This window comes from Vulpes vulpes, chromosome 8 (genome assembly GCF_048418805.1).
Source record: "Vulpes vulpes isolate BD-2025 chromosome 8, VulVul3, whole genome shotgun sequence".
NCBI classification, from domain to species: Eukaryota; Metazoa; Chordata; class Mammalia; order Carnivora; family Canidae; genus Vulpes; species Vulpes vulpes.
This window is the reverse complement of record NC_132787.1, coordinates 53,078,401-53,095,289: the sequence shown is the minus strand read 5'-3', so window position 1 is coordinate 53,095,289 and position 16,889 is coordinate 53,078,401. Positions and strand designations below refer to the sequence as shown.

Here is a 16,889-nt window from a genome sequence, read left to right as displayed (position 1 = left end):
GACTTCTGAACACATTTATTTGATATGTCAAGTGGAGAGAGGAGTGATTTAAGATTACTCCCCACTTCTACCTGTGGGGGTGTTCATAAGCTCAGACAGACAGAAGAGCAGCATAGAGCCCATGACCCATCCCTGGGAAAATGAGACAACCTGCTGTATTGTTTGGGGGAATGAGGTGGGATTAAAAAGCAGGAAGTTGAGAAGTAAAGCTGAGAGCAGAAAAGACAGCAGCAGAACTGAGGCTGGGAGTTGCTGCAGGAAAATCCCAAGGAGAGTGAAGAAGATATTCTGAAAAGTGGTTAGGGCTGGAAGCAGGGTGTGAACAAGGAGCCAGGCCTGGGGAGAGAAGCAAGACCTACACAACAGGATGGGATATTCAGGAAGAGGTTAGAGTGTGCAAAGTCATGAACGGGCTGTGTTGCAGGGCATACATGGAAAGTAGGGGATTGCTTCTGCAAGAGGGCAAAGAGATTGGAGACTATCCATAGGTAGGGGTTCCCTACTGCTTCTGAACAAGTGCAAGTGACTTTGGGACCCAGTAGGGGCCCTAGCACAAGTGGCCCTGTGTGTGCCATCCCTATGAATGGGTACATAAGTATCCCATATGCATGTGAAGTGACCAGGACATGAATGCACGTGTCTATACGCCCAGTAAAGAGAGTACTTACCCTTCCCTGCGAATAAGAGTACTGTGCTTGTGGACACTTTTTTTACCCATGTGTGCGTGCACCATGCCCAGGAGCACATGCAAGAGACCCCTATGTCCGTGGTGTGTGTGTATGTGTGTGTGTGTGTGAGCTGGTTCTGCCACCTGTCCCATCAAGGCCCTGATCCCCACCCTCCTCGGCTCCTCTCACTCCTCTCAGCGCCCTGGCTCCCCCGGCCCGCCTAGACTCTGGAAGCCCCCTAGCAGGCGGATCTGCTCAGTCTGCATGGAGTGGCGCCTCACCAACTTGCGCTTGGTCCTAGGAGAGCCTGGCGCCCCCGCATGGGGAGGGGCGGGCAGAGAAGGCGCCCGACCTCCGGGTTGGGGGCGAATATCGGGGATGGGAGGGTGGGGGCTGACGTTGAGCGGGGGCAGGAAACCAGGCCGCGTTTGCGCAATGTGGTCCAGGAGCAACGTCCCCGAGCCCCTCCGCTCCAGCAGCCCGGGACTCCGCCTCCGTCCGCTGAGCGGAGACACAGCCCCGGGCAGACTCTCCTGGGACTGACGCGGGGAGGGAGCCGAGCCCGCTGGAGGGAGGGTCAGCGGGGAGGCGCTGTAGCGGCGGCGCTCCAGGGCCACGCGACTGCACTCCGGCGAGTCGGGGCACATATTCCCGGAGGTGTCGAGCTCCACCGGCTCCATGCGGCTCAGTTTCTGCCTCAGCCCTGAAGGGGGACCAGACTCCTGAGCTTCTGGCGCAGTGTTTCGGCGGGACAGAGGACCCCCACCCGTCACTTTCTCCGCCCACGGGGGCGGGTCCTCCGGGCCCTCAGTGCTGTGACGTCTGGACAGACGGGGTCGACCGGTCAGAGTCAGGCCGTTGAATTCCGCGGTCAGGCGCTCGATCCCCGGCCTCCCTTCAGCGGGCGGGACCGGTTGAGGAGGGGCCACTAGGCCCCAGGGCTCCGAGTTGAGCCTTTTGAGCGGTTTTGGAGGGTGACGGGGCGGTTTGGGTAGCGGCTCAGAAGGGGAGGAGTCATCAGGGGGCTTAGGAAGAGGGAATTCGAACACGTCCCGCTTCTCCTCTTCTTCCTGAGCGCGAGGGGACAGCAACCCCCGTCCTCCTCCTCCTCCCCCTGTTCCTCCTCCTCCTCCTCCTCCTCCTCCTCTTGCAGTCTGCAGTTGGATTTCGGAAGGCGACGTGCAGACCCCGGGGCTAGGAGGAGCGGGAGCGGGGTCCTCCACCCCCGGGGACGGTGGGGAATTGAGATACTGCCGTGTCTTCTTGGTCCCGGAGGGTGAGGTGTCGGTGGTGATGATGATGACCTCCGTGCCCTTGGCCTTACAGGCGTCCAGCAGCGTGGCGAGGGTCTCGCGGTCTCCGCGGTCCAGGGCGTGGACGAGCGCGGAGGCGCCCGCGTGGTCGCGCACCGAGGGGTCCGCACCGTGGGCGAGGAGCAGCGAGGCCACGGCGGCGCCCCCACCCCCGGCGCAGGCGTGCATCAGCGCCGTGCGCCCCAGGCGGTCTGCGATGTTGGGGTCCGCGCCTTGCTCCAGGAGGTAGCGTACCATGCGCGCCTTGTTTTGGGGGTCGTCGTAACGGGCCCGACAGGCCGCCATTAGCGCAGTCTCCCCCTGGGCATCACCCTCATTCACGTAGGCGCCTCCCTCCAGAAGCAAACGGGCCAAGCGTAGCTTACCCTGACCCACCGCCCGAAGAAGAGCGTGGCCCTCGGTGTGCAGCATAGCTGCGGCAGGGGCGAGAGCACCAATGGAGCCGGGACTGGGGCCCGCCAAGGCTGTCTAGGGGCGTGGGGGTGGTGGCTGGCGGAGGCCTGGGGGCTCAGTGGCGAAGCCAATCCCTGCGAGAAAGAGAGAGAGAGATTATTGGCGGAGTCAGGCAGGGAAACTGAGGCACCAGTGGACGGATATGGCGTGGGGTGATCTCTACGGCACCGGCACACAGCCCTTCCTTTATCTCATGCCTTTGAGCCGCCCCCTCCCCCCAGCGCATGCCTAAGGAGGTGGGAAGGGTGCACCCGCAATGAAGGACGAGCGCGCGTGCAAATGCGTACGTGCACGCGCAGGGATACCGCACCCCCACCCTCACCCCACGGCTTATCAGACCTTTCCAGCATCCCCCTTTTCTTACCCGCACTTGGAATACCCCTTCCTAGGATGCTGAACGCCACCCACCCACACACATGCACCCATACATTCACACACATAATTCCCATTCCTAACCTCTTTTAGGTTGCCACAGCCCCAAAAATTGAGTGGGGGGAGGGAAGCAGCTTGCATTTGGGACCTAAAACGGGTGGGGGGGGGAGAATTGGGGGTTTCTTTTGCCCCTGCTAGGTTCCCCATCACTCCTTGCTCTTTCCCTCCCAGGCTATGCGCCCAAATAGGTACCTGAATGTCCGCAGCATCTCCGCCGGGCCAGGACTGAGGCCAGGGCCATGGGGCAGCCTGGGTGGCGGAGCTGGGTTCCCGGGGGCCCACATGGCGTGGGGAGGGGCACCCGGATTCCCTTGGTGTCAGTATCTGCGCCCGGGCACCGGATCCTGGTCCCTCCTCCTGGTGCGCCCCGGGCACGGCGCCGGCTCCGGAGGAGAGAAACTGGGGGGGGCGGGGGGGGGCGGAGCTCTGCTTTGCTATTTATAGCCTAGTCTCTGCGGGTGGGGGCGTCGGACACCAAACCGTTCCCCCACCCATGCAGACATAAAGCCTGAAAAACTAGAGGCTCCAATCCTGACTTCTCTTGCTTAGCCGACCTCCCCTCATCCCCAACAAACCTAAATGTTTTTTTATGAGACTCCTCCGCGACCCAGACTGGGACCATCCCAATTCTTCGTTGAGCAGAGCCCCATTCTCCGCGCTGTGTGTGTTTAAGCGCGCCTGTGCGCCAGATCTGACCTGCCACACACAGCACATGGCACACTGTGCAGAGGTGGAGAGAGGCGATTGGGATCCCCAGCCAGGTCCATACTGCGCAGAGAGAAGCAAGAGATCTGGCTGCCTCCTTGCAGTTTACATGTCAGGGAGAGCTGGAGCCAGACACAGCGCGGTACATTCTCACTCTATCTCCCCCAAAACGGAGCACAGCACAGACACTTGGACCTCAGATCCCTTGTACAGACTTCAGATAAGTATGAGGAGAGTGGATATATGAGGTCATTTTAAGGTATACCATGCGGCATTTCCAGATGCTTTCCTCCCCATATTCTTGGAGGGGAAGAGGGAGAAGGAAAAGGGGGCAGAATCTTGTAACACATCCCTTTCTCATTGCATCTCTTTACATTCAGTCTTGCTTAGACTCATTATTTTTCCATGTTGCTTGAAGGTCCTTGTCCAATCACTCCTTAAGTCTTCTCTGCCTATTTGTGGCAATCCTAATTGGTCTCTTCTGCTGCCTGTCTCTGCCTCTCCTAGCCACCTGCCCTGTCTCCATGGTTACCATAGCTTCCATCTGCATATTTTAGGAAGGAGTTTGTGTCCAGCTGGAATGCATGAGGGGAAGTGGAGAATGAGGAAAAACATCCCAAGGATTTGGAAAACTCACCTGAGATAATTGAGACCAGAAGATACTAAAGATACTAAAGACACAAGATACTAAAAATAATGTTCCTGGAGAAGGAGAGGGAGAAATATTGCAGGGAAGCTACCCATTTTTACTAGCTACCATTTACTAGACACCAACTGTACGCCAAGTACTTCACATACCTTATTTCCAATCTTCACAATGTTGTAAGGTAGGAATCTCCTTGTTATAGGTGAAGAAGCTGAGGCTTAGTAAGGTTAAGCAAGTTCTCCAAAGCTTCATAGCTCTGTTTCTGTCCTATTCAAAGACTGGGCACTTGCCACTACACCTACAGCCTTCCAAGTCCAGAGGCTTCACTCCCAGCAACATTTTCTCTGACGTCTGGGATTATTTTCTTGACTAACTCCTACATTTTTATCACCACTCTGAATTATTATTGCTCTCTGTTTCTGGAGTTGTTTTGTGGGGGTTTGTTATGTGTGGGTGTGAAAGTAGGATTCCTTTCCACCACCACCACCCCATCCACACTTGCCACCGTGCCCCATTCGCCAAGGGCTAGGAGGAGCTGGAAGGAAATAGAAAATGAGGGAAACACTGGGCTTTGTCCTGCTTCCCCAACTCTGGTTCTCTGATTCCTAATCCTTCCTTCCCCAAACTTTCCTCCCATCTTCTCGCAGACATGACAGCAACGCACAGGGAAAAAATAAAATTAGAAAAGAAGTATTCATTTGTGGCGCTAGAGGGAAGCAATGTAGGATTAGTAGGGAAGGTCGGAGTCACGGAGGAGAGGCCAGGCTGTGAAGCCCATGTCACAAAAAGGCTGATCCCTAAAGAACCAACAGATCATTTATCTGGGAGCTTCTTCAACAGAGTTCCTCGGTGAGATCTAAGTGTCAGGTTCCCTCTGTGGACTCTCGCTAGCCAGCAGTTCCCCCATTTGAGATGAGTTGGGAAATAACCGACTCCTCGTTGACTTTGCAACCCCATCTTCCATCACGCTGCGCGGGGCTTCCCAAGCCTGGGTTCAGGCTGCCTCTCCCCCTCCCGGCTTCTCTTCGGCTTCAAGTGGGCGGATCTCCCTCCTCGTCTTCTCCTAGATTGGCCGGGAGGACGCACCAATGGGGAGCTCTGAGAGGCGGACCTACAGCGCCACCAGCTAGAGGAAGACCTGCAAATTTCAAGTTGGCTGCGACGTGGGCTCCGCGTGGGGGAGGGGCAGCAGGTAAGGCTTGGTCCTGGGGGCTCTGACCTGGTCCAGTCCCACACCTCCCGAACTAGTTCACCAGGGCCAAGCTGCGAGATAGACAACGCTTTCCGGGAGGCTGTTGGATCCAGCCCCCTCTGGTTTCCTACTCTTCTTCCCTTTCCCTTAAGGGCTCCTATTGCTGTACCGATTACATACCAGAGAACTGCAGTTTTCTTTCATGCATACAGGAGAGATATTAAAGCACAAAGTGTGGAAGGCTCACCTTGTATTCCCGACTCTTTGCTTCGGCATCAGCTTCCCCTGAATCTATTAATAATATTTCCTTGTCTAAGAGTCTGACGAACTCCTGTTACCTATCAAGACTCAGCTGAAATATTACCTCCTACCTGTAGCTTTCCTCGATTGCCTTTTTTCTTCTTTTCCTCCTCCTCCTCCTCTTCTTCTTCTCCTTCTTACCACCCCCCAATAGCCGTTCCCCAGTCTGACGATAGTATTTACGCATACCTCCATTAGAGCACTTAGTGAGCTCTCTAATGTTTCTGTTCTGAAACTATAAGATTTTGCAGGCAGGTTCTTGTACTTAATAGGAAGTGCCCAATAAAGGTTAATTGAATGGAATTGGTTGGGAAGGCAGAATTTAAACTCCTAACGTAATTGGAGAACAATTAATAAAAGACAATTAAAATGTAATACAGTAATCTAATTAAGATCTCTTAAATTAGTGGTTTGTGATATAATAGCCCATAGGCCAGAAAAGGGAGAAAGCTAGGAGGACTGGGATGGTAAGGGGAGACTTGATAAATCACAAGGTCTCAAGTGTGGAAGAGCTCTCAGAGATCATGTATTCATTCATTCATTCATTCATCCAACAAATATTTATTGAGCACTTACTGTAACCCAGACACAGCTGGACAGTGGGGATCATAGTGAATCCTCGACTTTAGACATGCATCCTTACTCTGATAAACTATAGTTGGTAAATTGTTACCTCATTTCTATTTTAAAAAGGACTTCCTACCTCAATTTGCAGGTCATTCCATTTTTGATATTTGTTCTTCAATTAATGTCCAAAAATATTCTAAACAAATATGTACTCAACGAAATGCATTCCTTACTTTCATTGTAAAAGAGGGAGAGCTGTCCCAGTGGTAGCATTTTTTTGTTGTTGTTTTTTGTTTTTGTTTTTTTTTGTTTTTTTTCAGTGGTAGCATTTTTAAAAATAAAGGAAACTATCCCTTTTGGTTTCTGATTAAAGAACTAATATGTATTCTAGAAAATTTGGAAACATATAAAGGTATAAATAAAAATGCCTATTCTAGAAAATTTGGAAACACATAGTGTATAAATAAAAATGCCTATTGTTTTGTGACCATGATATAGTGATAATCATTATTATTTTTTAAAGATTTTATTTATTTATTCATGATAGACACACAGAGAGAGGCAGAGACATAGGCAGAGGGAGAAGCAGACTCCATGCAGGGACCCCGACGTGGGACTTGATCCTGGAACTCCAGGATCACGCCATGGGCGAAAGGCAGGCGCTAAACTGCTGAGCCACCCGGGGATCCCTGATAACCATTATTATTACTTTAATATTTATCCTTTCGATTTCTTTTCTGTATACGTGTGTGTGTGTGTGTGTGTGTGTGTGTATTACATAAGTCAGGCTATACAACAAATACAATTTTATATCATGTTTCCCTCCACTTTATATCGTGAACATTTTTTTGCCTTTAAATATTATTTGAAAAAAATATTATTTGAAGTAATTTTTCTTTCTATATAATAGTCTAAAATGGATATTTGATTTTTTTTTTTTTTTTTACATTCATTTTTCGTTGGCCCATTTAGGTTATTTCAGAAGTTTTGCTACCATGGATAGCTCTATGATAACCATCCTTATATATCTGATTATATATATGATGATTTCTTTAGGATGGATTATTTTTAAAGTGGGACTATTGGATTAAGGATATGAACATTTAAAAGGCTGTTGATTCAAATGGCCAAATAGCTCCCCTGAAAGATTGTGTATAAACACAATCCTTCCAATGAGGTATGAGAGTGTCCATCTCAAAAAAACCTGGCAGCCTGATTATTTTTTAAGTCTTTGTCAATTTGGTAGGTGAAGGGCAACCCGGGTGGCTCAGCGGTTTGGCACCGCCTTCAGCCCAGGGTTTGATCCTGGAGACCAAGGATGGAGTCCCACATCAGGCACCCTGCATGGGGCCTGCTTCTCCCTCTGCCTGTGTCTCTGCCTCTCTCTCTGTCTCTCATGAATAAATAAATAAAATCTTTAAAAAAAATTTTGGTAGGTGAAGAGCAGTTTTATTAATTACTCTTTTGTCAATTGCCTATTAGTGTCCTTTGCACACTTATTCTATTGGTATGATTTTTTTCATTTGGATTTCCATGAGTTCTCATATAATGAATATTAACTCCTTGTCTTATTTATCACAAATAGAGCAAATCCTAAATATTAGAGTGCTCTAGGCCTCAGCTTCTGGATCTCTTCTTTCCTCTGTTCACATCTACCCTGTTAGGCATTCCACCTAGTCTCAGGCCTTGAAATATTTGTATATTGATAACTCCACCAGAATGTAAGCTCCATCTTACATGGGCAAAGCAGTTCTCGTTTTGCTCACTGCTATATCCCTAGCTCTTGGAACAGTGTCTGACATATAACAAGCACCCAGTAAATACTTGTTGAATGAGTTAGGGTGTTTTTATTATTATTCCCATTTACAATTGAAGAAACAGATTAAAGATATTGAATAAATTGCTGGAGGTTGTATAGCTAGGAAATGACAGAATTCAAATTCATGTTCTTTTTTTTTTTTTTTAAAGATTCATTTATTTATTTATTCAGAGAGAGCGAGAGAGAGGCAGAGGCACAGGCAGAGGGAGAAGCAGGCTCCATGCAGGGAGCCTGACATGGGACTCAATCCGGGACCTCCAGGATCACACCCCGGGCTTCAGGCGGCGCCAAACTGCTGCGCCACCGGGGCTGCCCCAAATTCATGTTCTTAACCACTACATATACTGTCTTTGTATGTTTTGTTGAAGCCTGCTTCTTAGTAATTTCTACCACAATATAGCACAGTCAGTATCATATATATGAGATTTTATTTGGGGGAAAGGCAGTATAAGGGTGAGCTCTAGGGAAGGTTGATGATAAGGAAAAGCTGTTTGGGACCAGATTATAGAAGACCCTAAATATCTCAAGAATTTAGACTCAATCACAATCTTTAATAGAAGAGACACACCGTAGATTCCTGACCCAAGTGAAGTAGAGATGGATGGTTTACAGTTTTCCAACCACCAGTTTATTGTCTCAATTAAATAAAATTTTGTCTTCCTTTTACCCCATGTCCTTGGGTTAGTATCTAGAAGTGGAGCCTTTTCTTGACTCCTTATTACACCACAATCAAACCAGTTATCATCCCCACTGCTAGACCTGGGTTTGTCAGGTGAAGAGATACCTGAACCAGTTGGTTAGAGTGTCTTTTCCTTTGAAAGGGCCTGAAGACATGCTCATAAATTCTTTCTCCTTCTCTAGTGTTGGTGAAACATCCTTTCTCCCCTAATACGTTCTTTCAATCAGATCACAGTTTAATCTATTAACAAATAGCCATTTTTCCTTACATTTTTTGTTGGACCTAAACCTTTGCAAATTCTTCAGACACACATTTTTCCACTCCCTCCTTCTTCTGATATATATTAATCTCATCTGCTGTTCTGTTGCTATATTTTTAATTATTATTTTTCTCTTATTACAAAAGCAATACCTATTCAGTATAGAAAACAAACTTTAAAATACACAGAACTCCCCAAAAATGCAAAACCCTATGACCTCAAATTAACCAACATTAATTTTCAGTGTGTATCCTTTAAGAACAACTTTTTTTCATCATAAGTGTGTATGTATGTGTTTGACAAAATAGATGATCTTATACATATTTCTAAATCTTTTTTTTTTTTAATCTTTTTTTTTCATGAACCAGGGCATTTTGTTGAGCCATAAATTTCTTGTTTAGAGTATTTGCTGGATATTAATTGAAGAACAAATATCCAAAATGGAATAATATGCAAAGTGAGCTAGAGAGCCCTCTTACTAAAGATGTTTAAACTTTTTTTTTTTTTTTTTTATGATAGTCACAGAGAGAGAGAGAGAGAGATTGAGAGGCAGAGACACAGGCTGAGGGAGAAGCAGGCTCCATGCACCAGGAGCCCGACGTGGGACTCGATCCCGGGTCTCCAGAATCACGCCCTGGGTCAAAGGCAGGTGCTAAACCACTGAGCCACCCAGGGATCCCAAGACGTTTAAATAGAAACTGGAAAACAACTTACTAAATATGGTTTATCAGAGGAAGGATACATGTCTGGAGTAGAGGATTCACTATGATCTCCATTGTCTAGCATTATGTCTGGCATATAGTAAATGCTCAATAATTATTTGTTGAATGAATGATTACATGATTTCTGAAGCTCTTCCAAACTTGAGACCTTGTAATTCATCAAGCCTCCTCTCACCATCCCAGTCTTCCTAGCTTTCTCCCTTCTCTCATCATATTAAGGGTATGTACCCTTACTAGCAACATAATTTAATATTGTTGATTTTGACCTTGGTCACCTAACTAAAGTAGTGTTTGTCTAGTTTCTCCACTGTAGAGTTAGTTACTCCCCCCTTTCCAAAGCTGAATTAGACAAAATTCCCTATGTATAGCCTACACTTAAAGAGTGAAAAGTTGGGATACCTGGGTAGCCCACCGGTTGAACATCTGCCTTCGACCCAGGGCATGATCCTGGATGGAGCCTGCTTCTCCCTCTGCCTGTGTCTCAGCCTCTTTCTCTCTCTCTGTCTCTCATGAATAAATAAATAAAATTTTAAAAAGAATAAAAAATAAAAAAAATAAAGAGTGGAAAGTTATACTCGTTATACTCCTTCTTTTCAGGGTGGAGTCTACATAATTTATTTGGAATCCTGTACGAGAGGTTTGTCTTTTCTCCCCCATAACTTATTTAATCGTGTATTTATATCAGTATGGACTTGTGGATATTTATATTATACTTTAGGATTATAATCTAATACTACTTTATTTTATTTCATTGTCAAATTCTTCCAGCTTTGGCCATTGGGAGGTCTTTCAGTTGACTTTTGTGCCCCTTTGACATAGCCCCACCAATGTATGCGTGTTGTGGTTTTGAGTACTTCTTTGCTTTCTGGTACCAGAACATGCTTCAGGCTCACCTTATATGTTTCCTTCCCAACCCTAGAATCAGCCATTCCTCCAAGAAGCCCTGGTTCCTTTTGTTGGAAAATGGTATTAGAGACCAAGATGTGGGTGCTAGGTGTGCTGTTTGTCACTGGAATATCATTTCTTGGAAGTTTCATTTTCATTTGGTAACTTTACCCTCCATCCTATCTGCTTCTGACTGGCCCCTCAAGGTTGGTGACAAGAGGCAGAGTTCAGTCTAGTAGTAGAAGAAACTTGCAGTTCATCAGAGTTGGTCACTATGGGATGGGCGGGCTTGGGAAAGAATGAACACCCTCTCAATAGAAGAATGCCACTGGAATTTGAATGACTAAGAACGTACAGAGTGGAGTACTGCATTGGGAAGGGGTTTAGACTACATACTTCTATCAGTCCCTCCAATTCTAAGATTCTGTGCTTCTCAGTGGTATTTCAAATAATAATAAGTTGATTGTAATGATTCTCTTCACCCCTACCTCCCACCACTGACAGTGAGACTGATGACTGACCTCTCCCTATGCCCCCACAGTGCCTGGCACACTACCTTTTCCATAGTAGATGCTTAATAAATGTTTTGCTAAATTCACTGCACTAGCTTGAATTGGGGCCCAATTGGGTGTAGAAAGCCAGGGAGAGAAAAAGTTCAAAGATTATATAGAGATATGCAGATGGTGACAAATATCAAATTATCTTGGGGATGGAAGGAAATTTTGTCCGAGGGTCTAATCACGTTCACCTTAAAAAAAAAAGATTTATTTATTGGAGAAAAAAAGAAAGAGTGGGGTGGGGGTGGGGGGTAGAGAGAGAGAGAGAGAACCCAAGCAGACTCTGCACTGAGTGTGGAGCCAATGCGGGGCCATGACCCAGAGATCATGACCCTGAGATCGTGACCCGAGCCAGAATCAAGGAGTCTTAACCAACTGAGCCGCTCAGGCATCCCTACTTTTCTTTCTGTTCTACAGTTACACTATATTGCAAATATCTGTCCTGTTGGGACCATATCTCATCCATATATGTATTTCCATAAATACCCTCCTTGGTACAATGCCTTCCCCACCAAAATTTGTTGAATTATACTGGCTTTTTGGATCTTAAGGAGAAAAAATTGAGTATCTTGTACCTCCCTGGCTTCCTATCATTCTACTATACTTTTTGTTTTTGTCTTTATCAGGTTTTTCTCACTGGATCACTGAATACCCAGGCCCCCTCCACCATGGCCAGTCGGGGTGGGGGCCGGGGTCGTGGCCGGGGCCAGCTGACCTTCAACATGGAAGCTGTGGGCATTGGGAAGGGTGATGCTCTGCCTCCACCCACCCTGCAGCCTTCTCCACTCTTCCCTGTGAGTGTCTCCCCCACTTGTGTGCCCCTGGCTGACTGTATATGATCCTGGATTCCTCGTGGGCCACTGTAAAACTCATCTTGCCTCTTCCTGTCTCTGTGCTTCCAACCCACATGGGATGTTTTCTAGGCAAAGTAGTTTCTTACACTCCCAACTCCCCAGCTTTCAAAATGCTGTGTTGTTCTCCCCATTTTTCTTTGGCCCTCTGTTCAGTGAGAGCGTTGGATTGCATTAGGGGGAGAGACCCTTCTAGGTTTGTACTCTAGTGTTTCACCCCCGCCTGAACTGACCACTACCCCTGTTTCCTTAGCCCTTGGAGTTCCGCCCCGTGCCTCTGACCTCAGGAGAGGAAGGGGAATATGTCCTGGCACTGAAGCAGGAGCTACGAGGGGCCATGAGGCAGCTCCCCTACTTCATCCGGCCAGCTGTCCCCAAGAGAGGTCAGTTGGAATGTTAACATCATGTTCTGAGTGCCTTTCATGAGCAGTGTCCTAGACACAGCACCATGGAGGGCCAGAGAGGCCAGAAGAGGCACAGGAAGCTCACTGTCTAACTGGGGAGATGATAACAATTACTCCTGCCTTTGAAAGGTATTATGGTATCCGTGGTTTGTTCTGAGTCTCACAACAGTCTTAAGATAGTAAGAGGTTAAACATCAGGGTGCTCATTTCATAGGTATAAGTGAAATACATCAACATTTTTAACAGTTTGGATGTTACAAGCACCAAACAATAAGAAGGGAGGCTAATGCTGGGTGTCTGAGAAGCCCTCCTAAGGTCAGCAGGATTATGGAGAGGTCAGGGAGACCAGGAGGGACCAGAGAAGGGGAGTCTCTTAGGAGGCTTGGGATAATGGCTATTCACCAACAAGTGTGCAAGTGCAGTGTTTGAGTATATTGACAAATAGTGCTTTCCAGTTGAAGCCTTAGAAGCTGCAGCTCAGGGGTGAAAGGACTTGCCTGGTAGCCCTATTAACAGAGAGAAAGGGAAGACTGAAACCCTGATCTCTTGCTCTTTAGTATATTTTCCCATGTACCAAACTACCTCTCAGTATGGCTGTGCCTTTGGGTTAAGGGAGAGAACAAAAACATTATAATTTGGGGTGGCAAAGGGACAAGGTAGAAGAGTGTTGAAGATCCTCACTGAAGCTGACCACCTGGGCTCTGGGTTTGGGGTGAAGGAACAGACAATGCATGCTGAGTATTGAGAGGGCTGGGCCCTTAGGAACAACCCTGTTCTAGGGCTCTGAAAGGATAAAACTTTGACCCTTGGCCTCTAACCCCTCAGATGTGGAGCGTTACTCAGACAAATATCAGATGTCAGGGCCGATTGACAATGCCATTGATTGGAACCCTGGTAAGTGATGGCCCTTTCATTGACTGCCTTTTGGCTGCCAAAAGCCACCAACCCATTCACCTTTCTCTGTCCACCTCCTCCCCCCCCCACTCTACTCAGTATTTATAAACTGGAGTCCTAGTTGTACTACAAAACACTCTCAGACTCTACCTGAAAATCTATGAAATAGCCCCTCTTCCCTGGAGGCATCCAAACCACAGTTTTGTTCTCAGTAACTTTGACCCGACCCCTTCCTTCCTCACCATCATCCTGACTCTTACCTTTCTTTAAAACCAATTATTCATAGGAGACCCCAGGCAGGGTCTTTCTGACTTTTATGTCCCCACTGTTCCCAGATTGGCGACGTTTACCTCGGGAGCTAAAGATCCGAGTGCGGAAGCTACAGAAGGAACGTGAGTGTATCTGGGAAAAGGAGGCAGAGGAGAGATTTCCTTCATCAGCTGGAGGGCAGAGGCTGTCTGTGGTCTTGCCTGCCCTCCCAGTTTCTAACTGGTTCCACCCAGTATTGTAGCTGGATGCCATGGTGGCCACATGAGGGCAGCAGAGTGACATTGTCTCTGCAAGAGCTTTCTAATAAGCTCTAATAAGCTAAAAAAGAAGTTTGCTAAAAAAGAAAAAAAGAAGTTTGTTCTAATGGTTCACCTTTTGATTCTTTGGCCAGGGACCACCATCCTAATCCCCAAGAGGCCCCCTAAGAACACAGAAGATAAGGAAGAAACAATACAGAAACTGGAGGTAAGGGGGAAGTGTGCATAGAGACCACCTGGACCCCAGTCCCATTCCCTGCCCTTTGGCCCATGTGTGCCTCATTCTTTTCCCTCCTCTGAGCTGCGTCTGATTTTCTCCTTCTATTCATCTCCATGTAAGACCCTGGAGAAGAAGGAGGAAGAAGTGACTTCAGAGGAAGACGAGGAAAAAGAAGAAGAAGAAGAGAAGGAAGAGGAAGAAGAAGAGGAGTATGATGAAGAAGAACATGAAGAGGTGAAAGGGCTCTCCTTCCACCTTTAGGTCCCCTCTCTTCCTCATAAGCTCTGTGGGTCTCAACTCGGTCCTCCAAGGTTGTTCTCTCTAGAGGGTAGGAGAGCCAAAGGACATGTGCTATAGAGAATAGTGGCCTCCACTTCATGTGTTCCCAGGTTCTTCTAAAGAAGAAACTGTATCCAGAAGGGACTTCCCAGGCCTGGGATGGTTTCTTGGGGAGGGGAGGAAGGAGAAGGCCCAAAGCATGCCTGACTTTGATTCCTTTTTGTTCTGTTTCAGGAAACTGATTACATCATGTCGTATTTTGACAATGGAGAGGACTTTGGGGGTGACAGTGATGACAATATGGATGAGGCTATATACTGAAGAAGGACCCTGAATGATACCCTGGACCTTCGGCTCTTTCTTGATTTAAGATAGAGAGAGTAACTGTGCCTATTATTTGGCTTTGTGGACAGGCAAAGCATTTGCTTAGAGTCCAGATAAACTCTTTGGCCCTGGAGACAGAAGTGAAAAATGATGACGGATAGCTCTCTTTTCTACTCTTCCTCTCCCTCCACCCTTGTGTCACCTCTCTTAGCTTGGGAAAAGGGCAAAAGACCAATGTCTTAATTGTATGAAAGAAAGAAGGGTCGAAAGAAACTAGTTGTTAGAGCTGAAACAGCTGTACATGTATCCCCACCCACTTTTTTTTCCCCACCCACTTTTTTATAGTGAAAGATCATTGAGGGTGTGTGCAGTTAGGAGGCGTAAGGCCAGTTTTATATTTTTAAATAAAATGTTTTTATCTGTCTCTCTGTCCAGGGTGAGGCCTGGTGGGCGAGGCCTTGAGGGAAACGAAGGTTGCCTAGCTAGGCCATTCTTTCCTTATCCATCAGAGTCCAGTGTGACACACTGGGGGTTGCAGCTTTCCTGTCCTTTACCCCTGCCCTCCCACTCCCATGTAGGACACTCCCAATCTAGCCCTGCCAGGGAATATTCAGGAACTCATCGCTGAGGCTGTGCAGAGTAGGAGAGAATAGCTCATGCCCTGAAGACCAGCTGGCTTCTGAGCCCCTGGTCCTCAGGCCATGGGACACAATTATCTCTTTCCATATGTGGACACGGCCCTCTCTTTCCCACACTTGACCTTGATCTTGTCCTTGTTTACAAGGAAAGATTACAGCTATTTTTGTGAGAGAGTCAAGAAAGCCAGGTGCAGGGAGGGAGGAGGGAAGAGGTGCTGATTCTTCCTCATCACACACCCTCTTCCAGGCATGGGGGACTCCACATTGAAAGATAGGTCTCTGAAAAGGGATTCCCCATTCTCCACTTCCAGAAGCTGCTTTATGGCTGACTTGCAGCTTCTCTTTTGGTTCTTCCTTTGTGGAATTTAGTTAGCCTTTCCTACTCCCTTCTTGGGGTAGAGGGGTAGGCGGTATTACTTTACAGGAAGTAAGGAGGGTGGGGAGGAGGGGAGTGACTTAGGGACACTCATAGCTCTGAGAGATGCTTTCTCGCCCACACAGCTCTCCCTGGGGTGAGGTCACTTCCCTAGGCTCTGATTGGCTTCCTATGAAGCCCTCGATGAGCTGATTGGTTGCAGCCACTTGACATGCAACAGTCACGGGCGAGCTGCGTGTCCAGAATAGAGACTGAATAACGAGGCAGGCACCGATAGCTGGGATGCTGTCATAGCGACCCTTCTGAACAGTTGAAAGTCATAAAGAGGGGATGCAAGAGAACCTTCAAGAAATTTTCCAACCATATTCAGGCAGGCAAACTGAATCTTCAGCTTCAAGTGATAGAGATTGGCAATCTCATGCTAGATATTTCTGACCCCATTGTAAAAAATGAATAGAGGCTGTGACTCCATTGAGGGAAAGCACCTTGAAACCCTGGTGTGGCCATGGTAATAGATGTTAAGGTAGAGGCAGCCAAGAGAACAGAGGAGGAAGCCGGCATTGAAAGAGAACATTCCAGAGTTACTGAGCAATTTGCAGTGATCTGTGTGTTTCCTTTTCTAGCTCTCCAAGGTGCTGGGTGAGTGGAATGGTGGGGGAGGGACCAAGGGACCTGTTACACTTTAGCCCGTGACTGTGGCTGTGGAGAAGTCAGCAAGAAACAAATGTAAAAGACACTGAAAAATCTCCTTTTGCCTCCTGTCCTCCTCCCCAACATATACCAGTTCTAACCTAACCAACTATCTCTGTGTCCATGTTGGGGGCACAGCCATCCCCCCAAATCGCACCTATTGTCAACCTGAGACTTTAAAAGAGTAGATACAAAATTCTAAACAGTAGAGGAGGATGGGAACACACTCCTGCTCCCACCTCTACATACACATGCATCTTTTCCCCTTAAAAAGGGAGAAAGGAGGGCAAAGGTGAGAGTGACCACTTGGGTTCAGTTGTACTGCCTCAAAAACAAAGTGGCAAAAAGATCAGACCATTCTTGGATTCTTTCCTATCTGGCATCCTGCCACTCTTGGCAGGTGACCTTGCTGAACAAAGCCAGAGACACGGGATCTAGCAACTTCCCCAGATTCCAGAACTGTTCCAGGCATAGCTAGATTGTTTCCAT

The 16,889-nt window shown here is 47.5% G+C and overlaps 2 protein-coding genes across 4 annotated transcripts; one reads left to right on the top strand and one right to left on the bottom strand.

Annotated features, from left to right (window-relative positions):
- On the bottom strand, positions 1-3,874 carry ANKRD34A (ankyrin repeat domain 34A). 2 transcript variants are annotated; one of them, XM_025982985.2, is made up of 3 exons: positions 3,059-3,258; positions 2,891-2,954; positions 1-2,508 (listed from the first exon to the last, which is right to left on the bottom strand). In XM_025982985.2, exon 3 carries the CDS (start codon positions 2,390-2,392, stop codon positions 863-865), a length of 1,530 nt encoding a protein of 509 aa, XP_025838770.1. In that variant the 5' UTR covers positions 2,393-2,508; positions 2,891-2,954; positions 3,059-3,258; the 3' UTR covers positions 1-862. The 2 variants fall into 2 exon arrangements, with proteins under 2 accessions (XP_025838770.1, XP_025838768.1); XM_025982983.2 differs by lacking the exon at positions 2,891-2,954 and having other exon boundaries at positions 3,059-3,874.
- POLR3GL (RNA polymerase III subunit GL) lies at positions 2,098-15,120 on the top strand. 2 transcript variants are annotated; one of them, XM_025982986.2, is made up of 9 exons: positions 2,098-2,206; positions 5,285-5,409; positions 11,824-11,991; positions 12,302-12,431; positions 13,278-13,346; positions 13,682-13,738; positions 14,008-14,081; positions 14,214-14,327; positions 14,607-15,120. In XM_025982986.2, the coding sequence occupies exons 3-9, from the start codon at positions 11,866-11,868 to the stop codon at positions 14,691-14,693; spliced, it is 657 nt and encodes a 218-aa protein (XP_025838771.1). In that variant the 5' UTR covers positions 2,098-2,206; positions 5,285-5,409; positions 11,824-11,865; the 3' UTR covers positions 14,694-15,120. The 2 variants fall into 2 exon arrangements, with proteins under 2 accessions (XP_025838771.1, XP_072622799.1); XM_072766698.1 differs by lacking the exon at positions 2,098-2,206 and adding an exon at positions 10,353-10,392 and having other exon boundaries at positions 5,331-5,409.
- Positions 15,121-16,889: the final 1,769 nt, after the last annotated feature.

Excerpts from the sequence above, each read along its gene's own strand:
- POLR3GL (XM_025982986.2), top strand. The coding sequence starts at position 11,866 with ATGGCCAGTCGGGGTGGGGGCCGGGGTCGTGGCCGGGGCCAGCTGACC. Across the intron at positions 11,992-12,301 it reads AGCCTTCTCCACTCTTCCCT|CCCTTGGAGTTCCGCCCCGT; the intron begins GTGAGTGTCTCC and ends CTGTTTCCTTAG. Across the intron at positions 13,739-14,007 it reads GCGGAAGCTACAGAAGGAAC|GGACCACCATCCTAATCCCC; the intron begins GTGAGTGTATCT and ends TTCTTTGGCCAG.
- ANKRD34A (XM_025982983.2), bottom strand. The coding sequence starts at position 2,392 with ATGCTGCACACCGAGGGCCACGCTCTTCTTCGGGCGGTGGGTCAGGGT.